The 27,646-nt window shown below is 41.1% G+C and overlaps 2 protein-coding genes across 5 annotated transcripts in view; both read left to right on the top strand.

Annotated features, from left to right (window-relative positions):
• The first annotated feature begins 128 nt into the window (after positions 1-128).
• On the top strand, positions 129-6,479 carry zgc:113142 (uncharacterized protein LOC503524 homolog). Its single transcript, XM_061776465.1, has 4 exons — positions 129-4,310; positions 4,459-4,611; positions 4,675-4,808; positions 5,460-6,479. Exons 1-4 carry the CDS (start codon positions 3,956-3,958, stop codon positions 5,823-5,825), a joined length of 1,008 nt encoding a protein of 335 aa, XP_061632449.1. The 5' UTR covers positions 129-3,955; the 3' UTR covers positions 5,826-6,479.
• A 3,932-nt stretch (positions 6,480-10,411) lies between these two features.
• The window catches only part of als2b (alsin Rho guanine nucleotide exchange factor ALS2 b), a 42,784-nt gene continuing 25,549 nt past the window's right edge, over positions 10,412-27,646 (top strand). For 2 of the 4 annotated variants that reach the window (XM_061776316.1, XM_061776307.1), the window contains exons 1-16: positions 10,412-10,705; positions 10,914-11,011; positions 12,453-12,598; positions 12,670-13,649; positions 14,098-14,440; positions 15,991-16,165; positions 16,236-16,332; positions 17,732-17,809; positions 17,888-18,094; positions 21,134-21,305; positions 21,381-21,570; positions 21,685-21,750; positions 23,106-23,268; positions 23,371-23,502; positions 26,610-26,738; positions 26,843-26,866. In XM_061776316.1, the coding sequence (XP_061632300.1) occupies positions 10,971-11,011; positions 12,453-12,598; positions 12,670-13,649; positions 14,098-14,440; positions 15,991-16,165; positions 16,236-16,332; positions 17,732-17,809; positions 17,888-18,094; positions 21,134-21,305; positions 21,381-21,570; positions 21,685-21,750; positions 23,106-23,268; positions 23,371-23,502; positions 26,610-26,738; positions 26,843-26,866 (2,943 nt within the window). In that variant the 5' untranslated portion in view covers positions 10,412-10,705; positions 10,914-10,970. The remainder of the gene's footprint in view (positions 10,706-10,913; positions 11,012-12,452; positions 12,599-12,669; positions 13,650-14,097; positions 14,441-15,990; positions 16,166-16,235; positions 16,333-17,731; positions 17,810-17,887; positions 18,095-21,133; positions 21,306-21,380; positions 21,571-21,684; positions 21,751-23,105; positions 23,269-23,370; positions 23,503-26,609; positions 26,739-26,842; positions 26,867-27,646) is intronic. The other 2 variants (XM_061776336.1, XM_061776327.1) reach the window with 1 other exon arrangement.

The following is a 27,646-nucleotide window of genomic DNA, read 5'->3' as shown; positions in this document are numbered from 1 at the left end:
GTGTTACTTACTTGTCAGACTCGATTTGAAATCACTTGTTTTATCAAATGTTTTGGTCATTCTTCCCCAGCCTTGTTATACTGGCCCAATGGACTTTCATTACCATGGGAACTGGGGGTTGAGCTAGGGCGTTGCGACTAAGCAAGCGGCTACTTGTTCTAAAACAGCCCAAAGTTTGGAGAGAAAGCAGCATTATCTGCAAAAATCATCATGACCACATGAGGGAGTGCGTGCTCTATGCTGGGCACATCAGTAAATGTTTATTATTATGTAACTTTCCTTTTTCATAATTTCTTCTGTAAATGAGTATTCCCTTTTGAAAAGTGAGCTTTCATTTCACAGTAAACACAAGAACAATTTCCCAAATGTTTGATGACTTAAGCTAATTGTTGACAATTACTTTTTTTTTTATATCTATAATGTAACTTGGTCAGACTTTCATTGGGATCCATCCATTTTTGCAACATAAATAATTTTAGTAGAAACATTATATTTGTGTGTGTGTGTGTGCACATTGACAAATCTCATTTGCAATCCATGCTTTGTAATATTGTCTTATGGCATAGAAAAGAGTGATTTTGAAAGAAAATCAAGGTTTTCTAACATATCTGATGGGGTGTGCTCCTTTATTTTAAACTGCAACTGAATTCCACAAGACTTTTGCGTGGGTAGGCAAGAAGAGATCGTTGCACATAAAAGTGCAGATGGATTTTGAACAGACTAGCTGTTTGACTCAAGCCACATTGCTGATTAAAAATATTTTATTTCTCAAAACACTGTAAATATACATACAGTATTTACCTGGCACTGGGTTTATAACTTTTTGTTGTGTGTTAAACAGGACTTTTGACTGAGGTTGCGATACGGTAGTAGTACGTGACCCTGTTTATTTTTTCAGTTTACACATTATAATACTGATGAATAACATTTTCCCAATGAACCGTGCTCTTTCATGAAATCTCCGTTTTAAAGGGAAAAAAAATCACAAATAAATTTTTGTTAGTTAAAACCCATGTGATGTTACTGTTGGTTTCAATCTTATGAGTAGGCCTGTTAAATTTCAATGAATCATCCTTCTACTACATCCTGACTTAATGAGTTTGCGGTGAATAGTCCTCCACACTGATACAGTACTGATGCAGTAAAAAAAAAAAACGATCAACAAAATATTTTAGCGAGTTGACACTTGAGGCGGTATAAGGGGAAATCAAATAGTTTCAGTATTAAAGCTGTTCTCACGCCTCCCTGAATTCTATGAATGGCTGTGACTACTTAGAAGCGTCACGTAACCCGTTTCAAATTCCATGAACAAAACAAACCATTAAAGTAAATGTGTCACGGATCTTAACAACGCACCATTGATGGTCAGCAGCTACCTCAGATGTTCACTTTTGCTACATAAAACCAAAACTTTGTTTACTAGGAGCTATTTAAGCTAAATGAGCTCTTTGTTGCTTAATATGTGTATTTCCATAAGTTCAATTTCAATTGCATAAACAACCTTCCTGCACAAAGAATAAAGTAATTATTAGATGGGTTCAAACTACATTTTAAACATTTACCCAGTTCCCAGACCTTCAGCTTAAATTCATTGTTATTGACTAGAAGTGTAAGGAATGAAGGAGACTAACTTGCACCAAACCTCCGATAATTATTAACTCTCCACTACGCATACACCAGGGTTATTTTATTTGCATTTTGAATTAGGTTTAGTGGTTAACTTCTCTACACACTTGTATGATGGTTAAAACATTGTCTTTATAGTTAATCAAGGTATTAGGATAAGGACAGTTTGACCCCTGAAATTAACGAATTTAATTGATTTATAATTTCCATTTATTAGGAAGCCCAAATAATTTGGTCGTTGACCACTGTCCTGGAACAGATTTATTTTCTGTAAGTAAATTCTCAAAATTCAATGTTTCCAGTAGTTTATAGAAACAATTTATTTTACTCAAAACATATACCACGGTGGCCGACTGGCCAGAGTGTCAGCCTCACAGTTCTGAGGACCCGGGTTCAATCCCCGGCCCCGCCTGTGTGGAGTTTGCATGTTTTCCCCGTGCCTGCGTGGGTTTTCTCCGGGCACTCCGGTTTCCTCCCACATCCCAAAAACATGCATTCATTGGAGACTCTAAATTGCCCGTAGACATGACTGTGAGTGCGAATGGTTGTTTGTTCCTATGTGCCCTGCGATTGGCTGGCAACCAGTTCAGGGTGTACCCCGCCTCCTGCCCGATGATAGCTGGGATAGGCTCCAGCACGCCCGCGACCCTAGTGAGGAGAAGCGGCTCAGAAAATGGATGGATGGATGGATATACCATTTTACTCAAACATGTACTTATAAATAGCAACAACAAAAAATCATACGTACAGTATACAGTAATTCTTCGCTATATCACGGGTAACCTATTACGGATTCAGTGAATTGCAGATTTTTGTAATCATATTAATTTCGCCAAATAACAGTATTTCTTTATATACTTTTTCAATTGCCGTGGTAAAATATACATTTTCTAGCTTAAAACAATAAAACCAAATGAAAATTACTTAAGAGATTTCCGAGTGTCTTTGAACGCATCGCTTTGCATGCCTGTGAGGGCAACCAAGGGGTGGGGGAGCGGAGTTTGTTGATGCCATAAGTTACGTCTCACAGTAACTGGGTTTCGTTACTTTATCAATAAATGTGAGATAAATAGACTAACGTTGCGGCGTATATCATTGGAAGATGTTACAATACTTTATTTTAAGCCCACGATGCCGCCCAAATGTTCTGTGCCAGCCAAGGTACCTGGCAGTTGGCAGCAGAGGAGGCTGGGACCTGTAACAGCTAACTAGCAGTAAAGATGCACCTTCTCGACCTGATGAAGGAAGTGAGGTTTGTGCCTGTCAGCAGCCATTATGGCATAAGAAAAAGAAGAAGAATCACCTTTTATTGTCATGAACATGCATGCATGTATGCACATGAAATTTGTTCTCTGCATTTTACCCATCACAGTGAACACATACACATGTTAGTGGAACACACTGGAGCAGGGGGCAGCTGAAGCACCCGGGGAGCATTTCGGGGTATCAGTGTCTTGCTCAAGGACACCACAGCCGTGAGTCCAGGGTATGTTGGCGGATGGTCCAGTCGGGGTCTTGAACCTAGGTCCCCCACGGTGGCAGGCGATGATCTTAAGCATTGGGCCACGGCTCCATAAATAAATTAATGGAAATTGTGTCAGAGTGACAGCTGTAATGCTCTTTCCAGCTGTGCAACGCATTTAAAAATCGGCATCAACTTCAACGCTGAGTACCCTTATAAAATGTTACAGCCATCCATCCAGTTTTCCGCTCATCTTCACTTTGTTGTTAGTATTATTTATGTTTAAGAGTATACTGTAAAAAGTCATCAAGCGTGTAGGAAATGTTTATGAGTATGGTAGAGCTTAATAACAGTGTGGGAAAGATTAATAAGTGTGGGACTGGGGAGATTCATACAGCTTTAAAATGTGTAAAAAAAATAATTTAAAAAATAAAAACATGGCCACCACTTTGCGGCTTTCACCTATTGCGGGGGTGGTCCGGAACCTAACTCTCGCCATAAACTAGGGATCACTGTACATGAACTGATACGTTTCCACTGTCAAAACACTAGAGCTGTGAACGAGCAGTTTTAAAGCATTTAACAGTGGAATTGCTTGACTTTTTACACCCTACACACATACATCACTGAAAACATTTGAGTGAGATAAGATCAACTCTATTTATTGGAATTGTGTTGTAAGGGATGTACAGTACAGGCATGTCAGTTTGATTTCACATGCAATACCAGATATGAGGCAATGAGGTGTCAGAAGTCACATGCTAACCTGAACAAATTGTGTTATAACATTCACCAGTATAAAGAACTGGCTGATGGGGTGCACCAACAGATGCTTCACAGAGAATGATTTACTGACTCCTCGCCAACATGAATGCCTCTTTATCCACCTCCCAACTCCTTTGCATCATGCCTGTCTTGGCTATCCTGCTCCTTGCCTTTGGTAAACTTTTATCCCGCCGGCAGTGCTGTTCTCCAGTAGATGGACATGGCTCCGCCGTGCTGATAACCGGCTGTGACAGCGGCTTTGGATACGAGCTGGCTCGATGCTTGGACCGCAAGGGGTTTGTGGTCTTTGCCGGCTGTTTGTTTCCACAGGGAATGGATGCCCAGAACCTGGCCAGAGAGAGCTCCGGTAATTTGAAAATCCTCAAACTGGATGTCACCAGTGATGCAGATGTGCAGCAGGCAAAGAGGATTGTCAAGGAGAACCTACCAGAAAAAGGTGAGAAGAGAAAACATGATTATGTACGAAAATGTTATTTTATTTAATTTTTGACTCTTGAAATGGAGAGCATCAAAGAGCAATTCTGAGACCACACTGCATCTTTATTATTTTTACCGAAAGAAAAAACTAACTTGCTTATCTCCAGGCCTGTGGGCAGTGGTTAACAACGCCGGCATCTCAGACTGGGCAGAGATAGAGTGGAGCACAATTGAAGACTTCCGCCACATGGTGGACATCAACCTCTTTGGCTGCATCAGGATGACTGTGGCCTTCCTGCCTTTGGTGCGTGCTGCAAAAGGTAAAGACCACACCAATCACAGTCGTGTCGTGGTACCCTATTGTTCATCTTGATTACTCACAGGCCGGATGGTTTTCGTGTCGAGCATCTTCTCTTTCTTCAACTGTCTGAACATGGGAAGTTACAGCGTGTCAAAGCGAGCACTGGAGGCGTTTGCCGACTGCTTACGGGTGGAAATGGCCAGCTTTGGTGTGAAGGTACTTTGACAAACCAAAACCACAAACAAATCATGCGATTTTGAGGAAAGAAAAATTTATCATAGCTTCACAAATGTTTTTTTGTTGTTGGCGTGTGAGTGGAGAACCAGCATTATTAAAATGTTTTACATTTCTCTTTGTATCACTTTTATGGTAAATGACACCCACATGGGCTATGAGAAGGTTTAGTTTAGGCTATGGGATTGCCAATTTGTTTGGTAACCTAACAGCTAAATCATATGATCTCGGATCATGGGTATGCCCACACCTCTGACCACCCCTCAAGTAACATTTGAACAAGAAGCTGTAAAAGAAGCTTTAAAAAAAAAAAAAATCAATTAGATCCCCTGCATGAATACTGAACTCTCTGTATGAACAAACAAGTAACATCTGGCCAAAGATACAAAATACTGCTATACAAAGATTAACGGAAATAAGCAATTAAATTTATCAACATGAACAACCTATTTGAAATATGAATGGACGGGGATAACAATGTCTATTGCACTGATGTAATACATAATATATATGGTGTTTATGTACGTTTGTTTGTGTTTATGTATGCAGCTCTGCCTTGCTCAAAGACAAATGTATCCTTAAGAAGATGTATAAAGAGAAAATCTGAACCCTCAACTATGTTTCCCCTCTTAGGTTAGCATCATTCAGCCAGGGAACTTTTGCCAAGCCACCAACATTGTGAAGATGAAGACCCTGTCTGATATTTGGATAAAGTTCGATGATGAGCGCAAGCAAATCTTCAACCAAGCCTACATTGAGCTGGCCATCGAGTACTTTGTCTCAACATGCAAGATGGGCTTCAGCAACGCTGACAAGGTCATCACTGCCATGCTGCATGCCCTTACAGCCCCTCGCCCAAGACATAGGTACATGGTAGTCTCAATCATGGATCGGGTGTGCTTCCAGCTCTACCTTTTTCTCCCCACTGCGCTCACTGACTCTGTGTTTTCTCTTAGCTCTATGTATGCTAAAAGAAAAGAAATGTTGTATGTGAAGTAGGAAAATACTTTTCATTGTTTTTATTTAACTCTCAAATGATGTGTAAAATGACGTTCTGTTCGGTAATCATCTCCATGTCATAAAGCTTTAGTAGAAAAGCTCTTTTAAGACGATGTCACATAGAATTAAGCAAAAGAGAAATTCTTTCTTTCAGAGACTTCGGAGAAAGGTGCTTCAGTATACAAATTAAGAAAAATAAGTCTTGAATCTGAAGATAAATGCCCATTAAACAACAAAGACGCGTTGAAGTTGATGCGGATTTTGAATGCGTTGCACAGCTGGAAAGAGCATTTATTTATGTTCTTCATTTCACATATGGCCATTTGTCTCGCTTGCACAAGATAGCAAACTGCTTGGGGCACTCTTGTGTATGACCTCCTCACTCCAGCATCACTCATGCCACAGAATCCTGATTGTAGATGTATATATGCAATGTTATGTGTTTTATAAAAAATATATATAGACATTTTTCTCTTGGGGTGACTGATAAAGGGTCGTTTTCTTTTACTTTTGTGTATTAAAAATTTATCACTATGTTCAGAATACCTATCATCAGAATGTGTTTTCCTGAAATCAATTTGACATCCTGCCCTTGTGATGCGTGTAATCTGTGGGAGCAAAATAAATTGCTAGTGCTCGTTCGAGCCTTGTTGAGATTAGCTTTAATTTTTTTTATGTAGCCATAACACTGAGACAGATGTATCCAAACAAATTCTGAAAAATGGCTCGCTTTTTCTGATAATGAACACTTTCTTCGCCGATAGCACTCCACCATGTCTCACGAAAAGCGGCCTTTTTTTTTTTTTTTTTTTTTTTAAATGGTCAGTATGAGGCGGCACGGTGGGCGACTGGTTAGAGCGTCAGCCTCACAGTTCTGAGGACCCGGGTTCAATCCCCGGCCCCGCCTGTGTGGAGTTTGCGTGTTCTCCCCGTGCCTGCGTGGGTTTTCTCCGGGCACTCCGGTTTCCTCCCACATCCCAAAAACATGCATTAATTGGAGGCTCTAAATTGCCCGTGTGAATGTGAGTGCGGATGGTTGTTTGTATGTATGTGCCCTGCGATTGGCTGGCAACCAGTTCAGGGTGTACCCCGCCTCCTGCCCGATGACAGCTGGGATAGGCTCCAGCACGCCCGCGACCCTAGTGAGGAGAAGCGGCTCAGAAAATGGATGGATGGTCAGTATGAAAATAAAACCTCCATTCATGGTATAGTGTGAAAGTATGAGATTTGTAGAAAAATCATTTTCTTTACCCGAGTACATTACAGATGTTTATTCACCTGACTAAAGGTCAAAAGTAAAACAAGTTGAAGGAAGAATAGTGGCAAAATGTGAGGATTGATTAACAGCACAGCCACAGAAACTGGTAGATGTTCGAATCTGTACTGGGAGAAAACATGTACAAGTTTAGGAGATGAGCCAGAACCTTTCCAGTTGCTAGACATTCTACAACCTCAACTTTGTACACAATAAATAGTGAGTTTAGCTTCAAAGCTTGGTTAAATCTTTAACCTGGTATTTGATCAGTAGTGTGAGGTTAGGGCCATCAAGGCCTTCTCTGCGCTGACCAACATTTACAAATTAATTATTTGTTCTGTGAAATTATATAAATGTATTATTCCTAACAGCCTACTCTCTTCATTTTGTAGCATTTCTCTTGGCTGTACCACTTGCAGTACATACTGTAAATGTAGATGTTACATTTTTTTTTTGTCCAATCACATTTCAAAGTCGTCCACACCAGGCCAGAGAAGTAGCCCTTGATCACGTCAGCCTTTTTCCGTCCGCTGATTAGTTCAGCTCATTAGTTCATTAGGTCAAAGCAAAGCTTAGTCAACTTCGACTAGTAAACCACATCTGTTGCAATCTGTGCACATGAATACATTTCATAATCAGCATCTATGGTGAGTATGATGTATTTTATGTAATTTATTGTTGATGTTTTGTTTCACGTTATTAGATAAACATTGAGCATGAATTATTAGATAAACATTGAGCATGAACTGCTACCGATGGTGTACATGGCACAATAGTAAAGTAAAGCAGCCTGGGGTAAAATGACCTTTTCCACATTAAAACTTCATCATTCGTCGGGGGGGTGGGTGTTCTGAAGCCTATCCTAGCTTACTCAGGGCGAGGGGTGGTGTATTATGGCCAAACAGTTAGTTTTGTCAGACCACAGGACATGTCTCCAAAAATTAAGGTCTTTGTCCCTGTGTGCATTTGCAAACTGTAATCAGTCTTTTTATGTTTCTTTTAGAGTAATGGCTTCCTCCTGGCAGAGTGGCTTTTCAGCCCATGTCAGTAAGGTAGCTGCTTCACTGTGGACAATGATACTCTTACCAGCTTCAGCCAGCATCTTCACAAGGTCTTTTGGTTTTGTTCTTGGGTTGATATGCACATTTCAGACCAAAGTACAGTGGGTACGGAAAGTATTCAGACCCCCCTAAATGTTTTACTCTTTTTTTTATATTGCACCATTTGTTAAAATCACTTAAGTTATTTTTTCCCCCATTAACGTACACACAGCACCCCATATTGACAGAAAAAAATGGAATTGTTGAAATTTTTGCAGATTTAAAAAAAAGAAAAACTGAAATATCACACAGCCATCAGTATTCAGACCCTTTGCTCAGTATTTTGTAGAAGCACCCTTTTGAACTAATACAGCCATGAGTTTTTGGGAATGATGTAACAAGTTTTTCACACCTGGATTTGGGGATCTTCTGGCATTCCTCCTTGCAGATCCTCTCCAGTTCTGTCTGGTTTGATGGGGAACGGTGGTGGACAGCCATTGTCAGGTCTCTCCAGAGATGCTCAATTGGGTTAAAGTCAGGGCTCTGCTGGGCCGTTCAGTGAGAAGAAAAAGCATCTTTTTATATAGTGTGGTTAGTTAGTTAGTGTGGTAGTGTAGTTTTTCTACCAGAATTAATTAGCTTTGATAAAGCAGTTGATTGAGTTGAAAGCAAGAAAGCTTACTTTTACAAGTAAAAAAAAAATATATATATATATATTTATTTATTTTTTGTGGGGAAAAAAACATACATACCACAGCACCATGAGGTCCTCTTCTTCATGGCTAAGGTGAAATGGAAGGGGCATGAAAAGATTGTGGTCGCATGGCCACAAACGTGTTATGTTGGCGAGATACAGGGGGTTACCCACATTACCCAATGACTCATATTGCCCCGTTCTCCAGTAGTCCTTAATCACAAAAGAGTATCAAAAGGGCTTCACGTGCCTACAGTTGAAAAAGATTGGTGATTTCCCCTGTACTAAACCCATTTGGGGGAAAAAGAAGAAACCTTAAGAAGGGACCACGGATGGAGGAATCCCCCTTCCAGGATGAGCAGGCTGCAATGGATGCCGAGTGGGCAACATTCATCATATAATACAGTATAGTGCAGTAAAATGTTAGTTAAAACAGCTTTAGAGTCAATGAGATGACGCCAGCAGATAGACACATCGGGCAAAGTGGTTCTTCCTCAAAACCTGACCCAGTGGGTTGATACAAAATCCTCCACAGTAATGCCACCAGGGAAGCGGTCCACCTTAACTCTTCTCCCAGTAGGGCAGCGCAGAACCCCACACAGCAACAGCCTCAGTTCGGTCACCGCAATCTCTCCAAGCAGGAGGGGTGAGGTGATATGCGGCAGTAACACAGGCCAAAATCCAGATGTCAAGGAAATTTGCATACTAGGTTTGGTTTAACTAAATGCTAAAGTGTAAAAATAAGTACGTCGAGATTTGAAAATTTCTTCACAGAAAGCTGTTCTCATTTAGGCAGGTAGGGCACTCCAGTCCTCAAGCCCAAATAGAGAATGCTCGAGAACCAACGACACTGGTTACAGATCCTCCTTTCTGCTTGACCTTACAGCCAAACAGGACACACACACAAAAGAAAATTCTTAAGAACCTTTAGACTTCTTTTTAGCTCTCGGGGTCACATAAAGAACAGCATTTTGCGAGCATAGTTGCAGGATGGAACACACAGTACCACTAATTTAGCAACATAGGAAGGTTCTAGCCATGTAATATTTTATAAGTAACAGAACCTTGAAGCCAGTGCAAGTTGGCCAGGATGGGGGTAATCTGATCAAATTGTCTTGTCTTTGTCAAAAGTCTTGCTGCAGCATTTCGTACTAACTGCAGGCTTAATAAAACGCTTAAAGGATGAAAATGATCTCAAACTGGGGCCACAGCATAACTGCAACGTTTACATTTTTGGAGTAAGATTGATACTGATACAACTGAGAAATATTTTATAATGGATTGTATAATTATAATTGCACTCGTTTGTCTACAGGTTGGTGTTTATCCTATATAGTACTAATTGTCGTATAAGGTTATTTGCTGTGTGTGTTTTACAACTTCACGTGTCTCTTCGGCTTCCGTATTTGCTGAGTATAACAGCTTCGCTAAAACGAAGCATCTCACTCAGTTTCTATGTTGGGGTTTTGATTTCCGATTTTAACACAACGCCAGCCTTACATTTTTACCTGCCTCTTATCCACATTTGAATATAAATTATCTGATATTTTTCTCAACGATAACGCATTTTGTCTTTGTGTTTCCTTTATGTACATTTGGTTGTATTTGCCTAAAGCGCCATTAAAAGACATGGCATAATAATGGCCTTATGTAAGAAATTAAATTTAGGGCTTTAAATGTAAATAAATACAATAATTATACTCGTTAGTGGTACCTCATATTACCTCTCCGGACCGTTCCTTCAGAGTTTGTGCTATTATAGACGATCTTTGCCGTTCGCCTTGTCAACAGACGAGGAGGCTCCAACTCTGCTAGCCTAGCTTCCACTTTAGCAGATGCATGCTACACAAACGTTTTCCGGTTTAACAAAAACGAAGAAAAGAACGAGCTGGTAAGGATGACTATTAAAATGTGACAATATACTCTGATGAGCCCCGTAAGTATGTGCTTGCGTCTTTTTAGTTGAACGAGTTCGCCACTGATAGCCGGCTTGTGTTTTGTACGAGCGGTGGCTAACTGGATGGCACCTGTCCGACGTCAGAGTGCGTGTTTGGTTTGGGAGCACTGACTGACATGTCACATTTTCTCCTCGCCGACAGACCATCAGCACTCTGGACAGTTTGACGGGCAGCGACGGAGTGTTTTAGGACACGCTCATGGCGAATTCAAGCCCACGGATGGAAACCGAGAGGATGGGGTAAGGAGGATTAATGTGATGTTTGCTTGTGATCACTCATGGGGGGTTACTGCAGTATAGTATTTACACAAAAATAGTCTTATTTGCTAACATTAAAAGCGTATTTTATGTCTTCATATTGTTGTTAAATAAAGATATTTAAAACCAAGATAACGGTGAACACTGATGTCATACAAAACAGTCTCCAATTTCGTGTTATTGTCCCTAATTTTGTTGTATCCGAACCATACGTCAACACACACCCCAATGAAAAATACACTGGAGTGGATCTTATATATATATATTTTTTTAAATGTATGGAATTATAAGTAATTACGGATACAGCATCACCAAAGAACAATTAGTCATGGAAACAGGCTGGGGGGGGGGGGGGGGGGGGGGGGGTAAATCACAAATCCTGCGTTGCACCAAAGAAAAAAACCTAAAGGAACCTTAGGTAGTCATTTTGGCATTGTTTCTTTTATGTTAAGAATTAGATTATTTCCATACATCCATTCATTTTCAGAAACACTCATCTTTGTTTCGTTGTTGTAAAAGTTCTGCCTTTTAGCAGTCCTTGATGATGAGTCATCTATGGTGTCCTTGTATGATATCTGCCCCTCAACTGTGTGGTTGTATGCTTAGGAATTTATTATTTTTTTTTTTAATAACCTGTCCTGTTCAGCTGCATGGCCTTGCAGAATGGTGGATCTTTGTCTTTTGTGATGGAACAGTTTTGATGTGCAACAGGGAAGTTTGAAATACTAATTTTTAAGTTTTGTAATTATTCAGATTTTTATTGAAAATGCAGCCGGACAGAAAAGGGTTTTAGGGGACAGACAGAGGGACAGCGTGGACAAGGGGAATAGGGGTGCGAACCACAGCAGAACAATAGTTAGACAGTCTAGAAATTTGAGCAGACACGGGACACGGATATGGGCCAATGTCAGCTGTCTCTCAGGTCCCCCTTTAGCTCGAGCCCGAGGCAGTTGCCTGGTTCGCCTTCCCTGTTACGATGCCTCTGAACAATCAATTCTTTGATTGAAGAACAAATGTATCTATGTTAAGTATTACTCATTCCCCTGACCCAATCATTCAAAAATGGAACGATCATCCAAAAGTACCAACAAAGCCCCATTTAAAGTGTTATATGAGATGTAGATATACATAGAGATATTCAACTGTAATTGCATGAAATCAGGATTATGCTCAAATTGATTTTTTTCAGCTATATTTATTTATATATTTATTTATACTATGATGAGCTAACGTTCAATTTTGTAAAATCCTGGTTTATTTCCTGAATTCTTGTTAATTCCCATGGAAAGTTTCCACCTTTTGAAAATTCATAGAATTTTGAAACACCCCTCCGGTCACTTAATTGTCTAACATGTTTTAACATGTTAAGACAATTAAGTGACCTGACCCTTTACAACTATGTCCTGTATCTAATAACTTGCAGCTTTGGAGATGACGGTGGAGGAGAGCGAGGCCTGCTGCATGTCTGGAAGGGCTACTCTTACAGTGTGATCCCCGAGAAACTGCTCCTTCCCCAGTCTGTTCTCCATGTAGCTCTGGGCAAAAATCATGGCGTTTTACTGGTGAAAGGTACGCATGGTGGTGTTTGCAATGTTCAAAACCATGTCCCTGTTTTTAATGCCCTTGTTGTGTACAATTAGGTGGTCAGGTGTTCACTTTTGGGCACTGTCCATGGAAGCAGAGTCAAGTGGCAGAGTTTGAGGCGCCCACTTTGGAGAGTGCGCTCAGTGGACAGCGGGTTGTCGCTGTAGCTGCTGGAAGCTTGCACAGTGGGGCGGTCACAGAGGACGGCGGCGTCCACATGTGGGGCGACAACAGTGCCGGACAGTGTGGCTTGTCGGGCCTCAGCACCGTCCCCAACCCGACTCCAATCGTTCTGGCAGAGTCTGACTGTAGCTCCTTGCTGACGGTGCCTGTAGTGGAGCTCGCCTGCGGGGAGCAGCACACATTGGCACTCTCGGTCCAGCAGGAAGTGTGGGCTTGGGGCAGCGGTTGTCAGCTGGGATTCAGTGCCACAATTTTTCCTGTCTGGAAACCTCAAAAGGTTGAGCTCCTGGCAGGCCGGTTTGTACTTCAGGTGGCCTGCGGGGCTTCGCACAGCCTGGCACTGGTGCGCTGCCTGGGCCCCCAGGACATCCAACGGCCCCCTCCAGACAAATGTGGGCAATGTAAGCAGCTGCTGTACACCATGACAGACAAGGAGGATCATGTCATCATCTCTGACAGTCACTACTGCCTGCATTGCTTGGAGCATCCCAAGGATGAGGAGAGGCTTAAAGCACCTTCTATAACTCCTGGGCTCAAGACGTTTCCATCAGAGCCTGCCCTTTCTTCCAAAACCTCTGCATCACCCCCTCACTTGGTGTCTCCAGCACCTGTCAATAACAATAACCCCTACCACAGTCAAAATTTGGAGACTCAGGAGTCATCTTTGGCTGGGGAGAAATTGCCTGTTTCAGACTTTGACCCCTCAGGGTCTAAGTCTAGTGGGACCACAAGTGTCAAATGTTCACCTTATCCAGATGAGCAGGCAGTTAAAGATTACCTGAAGAAGCTCTCAGTTAACACTCAGGCTGAAAGAACGCCAAAGGTGACAATTAGAGGACTGCACAACCTGCTGGTGAGTGTTGCAATTAGAAAACCCTGCTTTTTAAATTATGGATGGGTGAATAAAATCCATCCATATGCTATACCGCTTATCCTGTCCAGGCTTGTAGGTGGCTGAAGCTGATTTAAGGCGAAAGGCAGACTACACCCTGAACTAATTCTATTTAACAACCTTCTTTGTATATTTCTGTGTGAAGTTTGTATTGATTGGAGACTCTAAATTGTATGAGGTGTTGATGGAAAAAATTGTATGTATTGGTTAAAATACCCCTGACAGGTGTGCCCTATAAATTACTGACAACCAGTTCAGGGTTTATCCCACCTCTCACCTAAAGCCAGATAGGGTAAGCAGCTGAACAGGATAAGGATTAGAAAACAAACGAATGCAAATGGTATCTCTAGGTTGTCCTACAGACATTGCTGCTTTGATTTTATTACCAACTGTCTTGTGTTTCTTTTAGCCCTCAGCAGCCGGAATCATCAGCGCCTCATCCAACAACCCTCTCAACAACCTGGTTGCCTCATGCGCTTCAGCAGTTGGTGAAAGAGTTGCCTCCACGTATGAGGCATTGTCCCTCAAAAAAATGATGAATCTCTATCTTCCCACTGGAGCATTGTCAAGCAAGTTAAGCGGGCCAGTCAGGCTAACGGGGGCTGTTCCCGGAGCAGGTGACAACACCACCGAGCGTGTTCGACAGGAAGACTCTGTGCAGGCCAAGAAGAGTTCCAGTACAGGGGATATCCACAAGGAGGAGGCGGAACACATGCACCGCCGCCTCTCGCTCCCGGGCCTCCTCTCACAGGGTAGATACGCTGTTCACCTCTTATCCTCGTATGCACTGCTGTTTAAGTACGCTTCGTGCCCATGCATGTTGGCGCCAAGTGCATGTTTTCGTCACACTTCATTGTTGTTGTCATGTTGCATTCACTGAACAGACAGCGGAGAATAACATTGTTTACTTCCTTATACACACACTATGGGGTTCAGGCTTTTCTTCATTTAACCTTTTAATACTGTTAGTTTCTGTTCGGTATGGTACATATTTTATTGCATTTCCAGTGTTAAAGGTCCTAAAATATCCAAACTGTCCCCCATTTCAGTACCTCTCTAATGGGGTTCCAGTCACAGTGGTACACTTAAGTTTGCATGTGGACTGTTGTCTGTTGAAAGGCCAACATAGTTGCTGTTCCGTATTACTAGAATTTAATTGAATGTGAAGAAAACAGTGTGACATAGTGAAGCATGCGGTTAGCCTGCTTGTCTCACAGTCAAGCATGTATGACTGTGTTTATGTTCAGGTCCTTGCAGCACAGAGTACTGTACCACATATTGTTTAGTTTCATTCTTTAACTGTTGAATTACATGCTGTCACGCCATCTCGCCTACTCCCCATGCAGTAGAAGCACAACCTTGACGGGTTTACTGTTATGAACTGAACTGAATGGTAGCATTTGGTGGAACCATGGCTTTGGTTTGTTAGGTAGTTGGCAGAAAGATGAAACAAGTACATCCCGTAATTTCTCGTGTATAATGCACATTTCCCCCCCCTCCCACCAAAATTGTCAAAAGTCAATAGTGCACATTATACATCGGTATAGGGGGAAAATGGGGAAAAAAAACTTTCACATTTTATAAATTTATGCTGCCATCTAGAGGTTATAAAAAAGCTGTACACTTTCATTCCTATATGCCACCGCCACCTAGAGGTTATGAAACAAAATACAGATAATACTTCATGTTTTGATCATATGGGTAGAAGCAAAATCATGCATTGTAAAAAAAATGCATTATACATGGGTAGAAGGGTTTTCCAGAATTTTTAGGTCAACTTTGGGGGTGCGTATTATAAGTGTGTGTGCGCATTATACAGGAGAAATTATGGTAATCACAAAATGTGGTACAGTATAGGGGTGGCGCACGGGTAAAAAAATAAATAAATACTGGTGCAGATCCTGATAAAGGTGTGGGATTTGTACTCTTTGCCATGAGGCCAAGTGGGGCAGTGACCCACAAAAGTGTGGTTTTAAAAAAAGGTTTACTGTGTGTGGCAGCTGCCAAACATGTTATAATTTGCATTACCACCACTTACAAGCTTGGAGTGGAACAATATCACGAGTCACGTCATGACTTTTTTCAATAAAGGGAATCACAAGGCCTGGCTTTAAAATTGTTCAGTCTTTGGTAGAGGTTTGCACAAGGAGATTCAGATCCATGAGCAGGCCAGATGTTTTCAGAAGAGTGATTCACTTTATTTGCAGATTGCCATCATCAAACACAGTGTGCAGTGATCAAACACTGAAAACTAAGTACATATTCACACTATCAGTTTGAAGATGGACTAGTGTTTTTGCAGTGTCCCCACGGCTGTTACGTAAGGCTGGGCATTCTAAGATAAGGGCCACATTGCTGACGTCATCGGGAATGGCAGCCCCGGCAGATCAAGAGGTGCTGCCCTCCCTGCAAACAGAGGTGTGGAGCTGGGGCCGTAGTGAACATGGTCAGCTAGGCCATGGGGACAACTTGGATAGGTAGGGAATTCCGTTTGTGAGCGCATTTATGTGAACAAACCTCTGCATAACACCAAAAGTCTTTTTGTAGATTCCAGCCGCTCTGCATCAAAAGTCTCAATGGAAAGGAGGTGGTGCGAGTAGCAGCCGGTGCTCATCATTCCCTCGCTCTTACTGCCCAATCACAGGTCAGTCAAATGCTGCAGTCACAAGACTGGGACATAGGGCATTTCAGAATGTTTGACAACAATAGGGTGCAAGGATACATTAATGACAAAAATGTGTTGTGTTTAGGGGTTGTGCCACCAGGTATCCCAAAGTGAAAATATGTAGTTGTACTGATAGGATAGCAAGACTGCCTGGTTACGGAGTAGCCACTATGAACCAAGCCTCCATCACAGGGTTTTTAGAAGACATTTTTTCACAAATATGCTTGTATAAAATGTTTGGTTGAGTTATTGTAATTTCTCGTCTATAATACACCCTTGAGTATAAATTGACTCAAAAAAATCAGAAGAACCCTTCTTCCCATGTATAATGTGCAGCCATGAGTTTTTTTTATCTATTATATTTGTATGCAATAAATGTTAGTGGTGACCCTCTCTTTTTGAGAGCCATGACATTACCCTACCATGCCTCACAGATGAGCTTGTGTGTTTTGGATCATGAGCAGATCCTTTCTTTGTGGATACTTTGGCCTTTCCATCACTTTGGTAGAGGTTAATTTTGGTTTCATCAGTCCATAAAACTTTGTTCCAAAACATTTGTGGCCCATCTCTCTGTACTTCTTTGCAAAATCCAATACTTGTCTACTTGTATGCCTCATTTCACTGAATTAATTTTCTGACTTTGACTATACCTTTGTATAGGTCGCACTGTTGACTTTTGAAGATTTTTTTGGGGGCGGGGGGGGAATGCACATTATACGTGAGAAATTACGGTATCTTTTGAGTAATTCGGCAAACACAATAGCTAGCGAACATCAACTCTAATAGCGCTCTAGCCATTTCAACATCAAAATAGTACATCTGTTCAGTACAAAGCACAGTCGCGTTAAAGCCATCATAGCCTTCTTAGTTTAGATTACAGAAATAGACCATATACCATCGCCTACAGATATTAAGTCAAACAGATTCATTCACCAAGAGCCACTCAGTGGTAGGCTTGGCTCATTTAGATGGTTTGGTAGTATGCTAGCTGTTAGGCTACATCTATCATGACCAATGTTAAGGCATTGCACGATTCCATCAAGGATCATCATAACTATGCCTGAATTTCCACAATGTCTATTTTTTTTTTATCAACTGAAAATTATGTGTGCTCCGTCTCCCTGAAGAGCAATTTACCTCACGTTACAGCTTCTTTTTGACTGACGCATTCAAACAATAACGTTGGAGAAGAAGGCTAAAATCATAAGTCAAGCTATTGACCCTATTTTCTAAATCACTCTGCATTGGTCAAATGACTTAAAGGTTTATTTACTAGTGGTTCCATTGGGGAACCCCCAAGCTTTTGCCACCAGGAAGAAAGTGTGAAGTGAAAGTGTTAACGTGGCTGCTTGTCTAATAGTCACTGTCTGTCTTAAAGGTGTTTTCATGGGGAAGTAATAGCCTGGGTCAACTGGGCCACATGGAGTCCCCGAGCACAGTCCCTCGCCTCGCCAAGGTGAGGAAGCTACTTCTTATTCATATTCCATCTAACGCCAGTCTGGGTGTCACCACACACTACTGCCTCCCACCACAGCTGTCAGAGGGAATCCGGGTCTGGGATGTGAGCGCCGGAGAGCGTCACACTCTCCTGCTTGCTGATGGAGACTGCATCCAGCCCATCCTTTATTACAGTGGCGAACAGGTGAAGGAGGACACCCAGGAGAGTAGGATAAAGAAAGAGGAGGAGGAGCTATATGACAGCTACACCCAGCAGCCGGTGCTGCTTCCCTTCTGCATGAATGTAAGAACAAAGTGTTCCTTTAAATCACTTTATAATTCTCAGAATGGCTTTATACCAACCTAAGTCAGCCCTCCTGGTCTCAGTACATGTTGCTGGGTTCTTCTATTGCCTGGTTTCCTCAATGGGTTTTATATTATAGGTCCTATGGCAGTTAATGTTTGTTTGGGTTTCTGTGCTTGTGGTTGTTTGTCATTTTTTTCATTCATGCACTCATTTGGTATGTTACTAAATCCAGAAAAACAGCTGCCATTTTCTTTCCATTTTGCTCTTCCTAATTTTGGGCACGAGAATTTAGCGGAGGTCCACCAAAATTGCGTTATCTCATTGTTTCGCACAAAGCACTTCTTCTTTTCAGATTACATTGTTGGGAAATCCCTTTACTACCTCGTTTTTGAAATTTGCAATTCAGTTGAGATTTTCTGTGTTTCTTCTGACAAAGATGAAAATGTTCCTCGAATTCGGCATCGAAAATCACACGTTTAAAGGATTCAGACGCGTGAGATAACTATATGTCTGTTTGTTCATTCTTGTTTTCTGTGAAGTTTGAAGTAATTCTGCGCTTGCTCTCATTTTAACCGTGAAAATGAGATGGCTCGAGCGGACACCGCCATTGAAAAATCGGAAAATGGCCTTTTTAAACATCACATTTAAACTAATACGACTAATATACTGGCATTTTTCTACCAAAGAGTCATGGTTTTGGTCACAAATTTCCAAATGATTTATATTGGTTTCTGGGCAAGAAAATCTGGGCCGATTTACGACATAAAAACTGGCATATAATCCTTAATCTTTATCCAGTTCTTACAAACTAAGGCTCATTTTATTTGTATATCACTCCTCTAGCCAGTTATATTTATTTTGAAATACAGGTTTCTATTTTGACATACAGGTATTTTGAAAATGTTAGTAACATACCTAAACTCATGTTTCTGTGTTTTTAAGGTGCTATATAGGTCTGTCACAATAATTACTGTATTGACTTATCGTCAATAAATAAAATAGACACGATAGGTTTTCTGGACTGGATAAATTGTCATTGTTGTGGTGGGGCAATAGCGAGTTGGAAGGTCGTGTCATTAGCCGCTAGTGGGCTCGTGGAACGCCGGCGGACCGTCTGTCCAATACTCTACAGCCTTCCTCCATGCGCAGCGTGTAGCACACAAGAGAAACACTTAAGGGAAAGTTAACTGTTTATTTTGTTCACTAGCCCCAAGCTAATGAGTTAAGGAGCTAAACAGCTCGCTCCACTGCGGCGACGTCATTTAAAACGTCAGTGCCTCGGCTGACTAGTGTTGGCTCCATCCAGTACTCTACAGACTTGCTCTATGTGCAGCATGTAGCACACAACTGAGACACTTAAGGGAAAGTTAACTGTTTATTTATGTTCGCTAGCCTGAGAGCTAACAAGCTAGCGAGGAGGAGGAGGAGCTAAACAGCTCGCTCCACCGCGGCAATGTCGTTTAAGACACCACGCCAATATCGTTTAAAACGTGAGTGCCTTGAGCTTTTGTGTGTTAGTCCCGAATTAACACACACACCCACGGGAAAGTTAACTGTTTATTAACCATAACCTCAGCAGCACACTTTATTCAGCCAGTAGTTGACATACAGGTAACATATTGCAGCACGAGGGCGGGGCCTTCATTTTCATGATTTCAGAGGCATACAAAAAACAATTATCGTTTATCATGACAGTTTTTTGGAAACTATATCATCCTAAAAATTAGGCTTTACACGAACAGGATTTTTGGGGCCGATCAGCGAGTTTAAAAAAACTGATAACCGATCACCGATCCGATCACAAGATGGAGGAATGTGCCTGTTCATTTACTGTATATACTTGTGTACGTAATTGCTCAAACAATTATATTTACAATAAATAATGTATCTTTGTTCCTCTATTTATGCCAGTTAGGCATAGTGACAGACAAAACAAATGAATGTTCTTCTATTAGATGGCAGGAAGTAAATACAGTAATTAATGTATCGACTTTTTGTGACATTTTTGTTTGTTGGTGTTCCGTGAAATGTTTCTATTGTAAAATATGTTCCTTGGCTCCATAAAGGTTGGAAATCACTGCTCTCGTCAGATCGTGTATTCTAATCAGTCAGGTCAAACCAACATTACATGACAGAAATAATGGGGGCTAACTTACTGTAATTAACTTAACTTAATTTTTAATCAAATTACTTCACCCACACCGAAACTTTAGAGAATGATTCGACAGAACAGCGGCATGTTTACGTCCAACCGTTCGTGGTACCACTAGCTTGCTAGGCTACAGAACATTTTATTGCCTGCTTGCGAGCCGTATCGTTTTAAAAGTACGTGAACATACCTCAAGCAAGCCTTAAACGAACGTCCTCTCCTGTCCTGAGCACCAACACACGTTTTCCCCCATTTTGTCCTTATAATACTGTCGGCGCACTCCACTCTTGTTGTCGTCTCCAAGGTAACGGGTGTATCCGGTCGCATTTGAGTTGACAAGATAAAGCCCAATGATCATGAAAAACAGGCTGCGGTGGTATCGTAATACAAAATTTTATTGCAGTAGTCTGACAGTGCAATCTGTCTGATAGTCTGATCCGGCCAGGCATTACGTGTTGCCTGTCTCCAACGTGTTGTCTGTCCCACACCGCCAACATGGTTTATTTTTTATTATTGAAAAAAATTATTTATTATTATTTTTTTAAATAACTTCATTGGCCGTCAGATATTTACAGTACTACGTCAAAAGACACGTGACAAGGCTAAAAAGAAACTATTTTTTGGATTCAAATATACTGTGCACGCGGCGACGCGGAGTAAATGTCTTATGCGGAGCGTCATTGATCGGATCGGCGTATCCTGACATTAAAGCCGATCAGCCGATCACCATAAAAAGCTAAATATCAGCCGATACCGATCAGCCCGATAAAATCAAGTGTAAAGTCTACTAAAAATGTATCGTGACAGGCCTAGGGCTATAGAAATAAAGTTATAAGTAGTGGCCACTGCCTGGGTTTGTAACACTTTGTGTGGTTTGTGTTTCCCAGTTGGGATTTGTGAGCAGCGTGTTTGCTGGTGGCCGACAGTGTGTGGCACTCTCAGACAAGAACGAGATGGGCTTCATTGCCAGCTTCCATGAGCTGGCATCAACTGAGAGGAAGTTCTACTGCAAACTGTGTAGCATCAAGACACAGGTCTTAAGCCCCTTGCTAGAGCTTGGTAAGAGTGATACATGCAAGAAAACTATTTTTCCCCCTCATCTGATGATGATTTTCCTGCATTGATTGATTCTAGAATCTCTGAGTTCCAACCTTGGCCCCATGATCCTCAGGCTCCTGCAGACGCTTGCCAGTCAGTTTGGACAATTGTGTCACCTGACTGGGCAGCATGCAGTCAGTGTCACTGCCAACCTTCGGCACAGCCACAGTATTAAAAGTCTTTTTGTCCTCAACCACACCAGAATCTTCCTGGACACCTATGATGAGTATGTGGTAACAATCTTAACAATTGACACCTTAATGTCTTGTTCAAGACTATAATTGGTATAAAATATATGAATAATAATAATAATGGTGTTTTTATGCTCCCATCTTTCAAGATACTGTAGCACTTTGGATTACTTCCAGGTGATGGGAGGCTTCCTGGCCCTAACTAAACCCTCGCTGTGAGTACATCATCACAAGGAAATGAATATGTTCAGGTGATTCATGTTCCTGAAGTAGCAGACTGTGTCCCAAGAAATGTACATCATTATGTAGTCTAATAAGTCCATCCTCATTTAAATGAGTGTAAAAAAAAAAAGTAACAAAAATTAAATTAGTCAATCAATCAAACTTTTTTTATACAGCACTTTTCATATATAAAATGCAATATTGCTTTACATGAATTAAAGTCAACCCTTCCTGCCACTCGTCCACAATGACACAGACACACATACAGGTTAAAAACAATGATGACCTACGGTGCAGCTGGCTACTGATCATCCAGGTGAGGAAACACTAACTCAAGGAGCCATCTCCACCAGGACCAGGTCACAAGCTGCCACCACAGGTCACCAGCACGTTGTCTACAGTGCAGTGGTACAGCGACTGCCACACACGACGACTAAGGACCCTGTGAGCCAAGATCACGGTCACAGCTCCCAGTGTAGATGGGTCCCTCTGAGGAAACACTGAAGATAATGAACTGATACTACAAAATATTAAACAATAAAATAAATGCTGGCTAAAATGAATTAAAACATTACTAAGAGACCTAAAACTATACAGACTGAACTAACGGACCTACAAATATTAGAGCAGCATGAAGATAAAATGTAATAAATATTAATGAAAGAATGGAAACAAAATATAAGCTAAGTAAATTAAATATTAGTTAAAAGTTAAAAGGGTGGGCTTTTAGCCTGTTCTTAAAAACAGTATTCTATGCAGCTGGGGACCTTTAAAAGAATCATGCCATACTAATGCACACTACTTACTTACTTATGAATGATTGATACAAATTCGGTAATAAAAACTGCACTGTTTGGATTGTCTGTACAGTGTCCTGCATACAAATGGTGGGCTGTTTAACAAAATTAAGTGGTGTTCAAAGGTGGTGTAGATATCAATTAGAATAGGTTTGGTGGCCAGTGTGTTTGTAGTTAGTGACGCTGTACCACCTCCCCTCTTACCATCCCGCACAGAAAAATAAAAACAATTATTTGGTGGTGAGGCCTCAGTGAGAGTGCATCTGCACCCAGCCAGGTTTCAGTTAAAAACAGACAGTTTGTGGTCTAAAATCTGGTCATTTACAAGAAGACTTTTTAAGATGATAAGAATTTTTTTTAAAGTGCCATATTAATGGTGACAGGTGTTCATCTGTCTTTTCCTGAGTTACGTGATTTGTGATAGTGGTGCAAGGGATTTAAAAGGCGTATACAATATACAGTGGGTACGAAAAGTACAGACAGTAAAGAAAAAATGCCATTCGAGACTGATTTGGTACATTCCTATTAACGAGTTCTCCTTTTCTCTTAAGAGATTTGTTTGGAAAGAGCCCTGAGCTGCTCCAGAGGTTGGCAGAGTGCTGTGAAGGGAACTTGACTGTGGTGGAACTCCTGGTAATGCTATTCTGCCTCCCAACACTTCATCTCCAAGAGTATGGACGACTGCTGCTCAAACTGGCCACATGCTTTGAAGTGGTAGGTCAACGGTTAGGAAATTGGTGGCCTCTAAACGGTTTGATTTTGAAAGATGAAAAATGTTTCTGTCTGTTTGTCTGCATGTCACCCTCGCTCTCTCAGTGCTCCAATGACTACCAGCGATTGCAGGAGAGCTGTTCCAAGTTTGAAGCTCTGGATCTGCTACTGAAGAGGAGGAGGAAGGAAGCTGAATACACCTTTCTCTTCTGGAAAGGCTTCCCTGGAAAGATGACGGTAAACGAACATTGAAAATAATAATAATTATTAAAGTTTAGTTTTTTTACGATTACCTTTTTAAAAAAAATAAATAAATCTGTATTAATCCAGCGGAAATGCAGTATGTGGTTGTACAGAGACAATACCAAGACTGCCCAGTGTTGGAGTAGCCACTGGGAACCAAACCTCCATCATTGGGGTTTTGGAAGGCATTTTCTCACAAGTATCCATGTATAAAATGTTTGGTTGAGTTATCTTTGAGTAATTCAGCAAAACACAATGGTTAGCCTGCTAGCTAATGTCAACTCTAATATCGTCCTATCCATTTCAGCATCAAAGGAGTACATCTGTGCCATTAAAAGCACAGTTGTGCTAAAGCCATCATAGCATTCTTATTTTAGATAACAGGGAAATAGACCAGAGTCACTGATGGGTATAGTGGTACACTCACCTGACTTTGGTGCTGGCAGCGTGGGTTCAGTTCCCACTCAGTGACGGTGTGAATGTGAGTGCAAATGGTTGTCCGTGTCTATATGTGCCCTGCTATTGAAGAAGAAGAAGAATCACCTTTTATTGTCATGAACATGCATGCATGCACACGAACTTTGTTCTCTGAATTTTACCCATCACAGTGAACACATACACATGTTTGTGGAACATACTGGAGCAGGGGGCAGCTGAAGCGCCCGGGGAGCATTTCGGGCTATCAGTGTCTTGCTCAACGACACCACAGCCGTGAGTCCGGGGGATGTTGGTGGATGGTCCAGTCGGGGTCTTGAACCTAGGTCCCCCACGGTGGCGGGCGTTGATCTTAACCATTGTTCCACGGCTGCCCAATGACTGGCGACCAGTTCAGGGTGTAGGCTAGGCTTGGTAGTATGCCAGCCGTTAGGCTACATCTATAACTCAAGTGAACTTAAAAGGCTGTTTTTAAATGGTGATGTCATTTATTAAGGGGAAAACAACTATTCAAAGTTACCTGACCCTGTGTGACAAAGAAATGGCCCCCTAATCCAAATAGCTGGTTGGGCCATCCTCAGCAGCAACTAAAATTAAGCATTTTCTATAACTGGCAATGAGTCTTTCATGTCTCTGTGGAGATATTTTGGCCCACTCTTCCTTGCAGAATTGTTTGAATTCAACAAAAATAGAGAGTTTTCGAGCATGATGGCCTTTTAAAGATTATGCCACTGCAGTTCAATCTCATTCAAGTCTGGATTTTGACTAGGCCACTCCAAAACCTTAATTTTGTTTTTCTAAGTTGACTTGCTGGTGTGTTTTGAATCGTTACCCTGCTGCAGAACACAAGTTCGCTTCAGCTTGAGGCCACAAACTGATGGTTGAAGTTTCTCCTTCAGGATCCATCAATCAGAGTTGTCCAGCTCATGAAGGAGAAAAGCAGCCCAAGACCATCACACTACCATCACCATGTTTGACTGTCAATATCTTCTTTTTCTGAAATGCTGTGCTATACATACGCCAAATGTTACGAGACACACACCCTCCAAAAACCTCAACTTTCATCTCGTCAGTCCATATAATATTCTCCCAAAACTCTTGGGAATCATTCAAATGTTTTTTTGCGAAGGTATGATGAGCTTTCATGTTCTTTTTGGTCAGCAATGTTTTTTGCCTTGGAACTCTGCCATGGATGCCATTTTTGCCCAGTCTCTTCCTTATTGTTGTGTCATGAACACTGATCTTAACTGAGGCAAGTTTAGAAGTTGTCCTGAGTTCCTTTATGGCCTCCTGGATGAGTCATTACTGTTTACTTAGAGTAATCTTTGTAGGCCAGCCACTACTGGGAAGGTTCACCACTGTTCTGTTTTCTACATGTGACTATAATGGCTCTCCTTATGGTTTGCTGGAATCCTAAAAGCTTTAGAAATGGCTTTTGTACCCCTGTCCAGACTGATAGATATCCATCCATCCAAATTTCTTTTAGCCCATCAAAGGGATTTTACAGTGTGTGTGTGTGTCAGCATTAAGATGCTGATTTAAGCAGTATTTTATTTAAATGTGTACAATGCGTGTATTTATTTTTGTCGTGCATTTAGTTTTACACTAACAGTATAGTAGAGAGCACAGTATAGTACAGTACGAGTTTAACAGTACGTGCCCATCTTTTCTTGGACATGAATTTTAAATATTGCGATAATAATAATAAATATATTTGCATAAGAAAAGCATGTTTAAACATTCATATATTGAGAAGAGTACTAAAAACTTTAAAAATATCGTTTTGTTGTACGTTTAGAACAGATTTGCGATTTGGGATTATTCGGCAGTTAACTATGGGAATCATGCGATTAATAAATGTAATTGATTGATAGCCTTATTAATTTATTTCCTCACTTTTACATTTATTTCATCTATTGTCCACAGACTACACATGCACACTTACATACACACACACACACACAGTGAGCGTGCATACATCAATCCATTCCTGGATTCTGTCACATCTGATTTGGGATGAGAGGTGTGGTCCACCGTGGATGATCACCTGTCAATCACAGGACACATAAGACTGGTACTGTTCGACCACTGACTCCAAGTGTGGTACGCGTTCTCCCTCTAGTGGTATATGAAAGAATCACAATCAAATATTGAAATTCTAATGTTGCAGTGGTTTACATTTTTTTTTAATCCAGTACAGTACATTTGTTTAGTACGGTTCAGTTGTATTTATCTTTTAAGTACAATACATTGCATTCAATCCTTTAAACTGGTTCTGATTTTAAGAATGTATTTTGGGTAAACTTTTTATTGAACTATAAAGCGCAATACATTTTCATTTAATATTTTTTTTTATTTTACTCTATTTCAAGTTGCAGTGTTAATGTTTACACAGTTCATAATATTACAGTGGCATACAATAGTATTAAATATACTTTTAGGAATAAAACCTTTGCCTATTATTCTATTGTCTTTTAATGTTGGTCCTTACTGTGGTACTTGGAGAGCCAAGTATTTGTTGAGATGGCAATTGTTGTAAAAGCTGGAGAGACACATATTCACACCCATGGGCCGTTTAAAGTCTTCAATGGACCTAACACGCCTGTTTGTTTTTTTTGGTTTGGTTCATGTTTTTTTTGTTGTTTTTTTTTTTAAATCATTGTTAGGACTCTCTACGAAAGCCTCACCGCCGCCTCATCTGCGAGAGTAGCAACAAAGCTCTGACGCTGCAGAATGCTGGAAGGTTCTCCGTCAACTGGTTCATCCTTTTTAATGATGCTCTTGTCCATGCACAGGTCAGCTGCGCACATGCATACACATACATACTCATACACTCTTTCAGATATTGTAACCCGGTATGTTTTCAAGCATTTGTGTGTGCTTGCCCGCATGCTCTCAGGGCATGGCGCCTTGTAAAAACCTCGTAAGTATGAAGCTCTGGGTCATGATTTTGTGTGTGTTTGTGTGTGGGGAAGGAAAGAAACATTGGAATGAATAGCGTCCATTTTTCTCTGAGACTCTTTTCAAGGAATTGTCATACAATTCTCAACTTGGAAGAAAAGCAAAGACGTGTGTGAACAAAATCCTTGTTTCATACCTTACTACACTATACAGTATTTGTGTAATGGCACAGCTTATAGTCATTTGACAAAATTAAACTGAGCTACCCTGCAGTTGATGCCGCCAATTTCAAGCTTTTATTTGCTTATTGGTTCGGGATATTAGTCGTACCTCTGTGGCCAAGCAATGGCACAAGATTTCATGTGGAAAAGACTCTTAAAAGCATGGAGATGGCGATTTGTGCACATCCCCTTCTTCTCTACCTATTGGTGTCATTTTCTTCCTCCCATACCTTGTCAGTATTAAACACACAGTCCTGATCACCATTATTGGCACCCATGGAGTTTAAGTACTAAATGTGGACTATCTCCTGAAGAAAAGGAATCAAGTGAAACAACATTTTTCTGTAGAGAACTTTGAGTCCATAAAACAACATTTTATGGACAGAAACAAAAATGGAGCTTTTTGGCAATGCATGCCAACAGTATGTTAACATGCGGTGCAATGAAGCCTTTAAGAAAAAGAACACCCTGCCAACAGTCAAGCATGGTGAAGGATCAATAATGCTGTGGGGCTGCGTTGCCACTGGTACTGGAGGCCTTTACTGTATCACAGGTACCATGAAATCTGAAAATTATCAAGA

Source organism: Phyllopteryx taeniolatus, chromosome 1 (assembly GCF_024500385.1).
Source record: "Phyllopteryx taeniolatus isolate TA_2022b chromosome 1, UOR_Ptae_1.2, whole genome shotgun sequence".
Taxonomy (NCBI): Eukaryota; Metazoa; Chordata; class Actinopteri; order Syngnathiformes; family Syngnathidae; genus Phyllopteryx; species Phyllopteryx taeniolatus.
This window is presented reverse-complemented; position numbering and strand designations above follow the sequence as displayed.

Excerpts from the sequence above, each read along its gene's own strand:
- zgc:113142 (XM_061776465.1), top strand. The coding sequence starts at position 3,956 with ATGAATGCCTCTTTATCCACCTCCCAACTCCTTTGCATCATGCCTGTC. Across the intron at positions 4,311-4,458 it reads GGAGAACCTACCAGAAAAAG|GCCTGTGGGCAGTGGTTAAC; the intron begins GTGAGAAGAGAA and ends GCTTATCTCCAG. Across the intron at positions 4,612-4,674 it reads TTTGGTGCGTGCTGCAAAAG|GCCGGATGGTTTTCGTGTCG; the intron begins GTAAAGACCACA and ends GATTACTCACAG.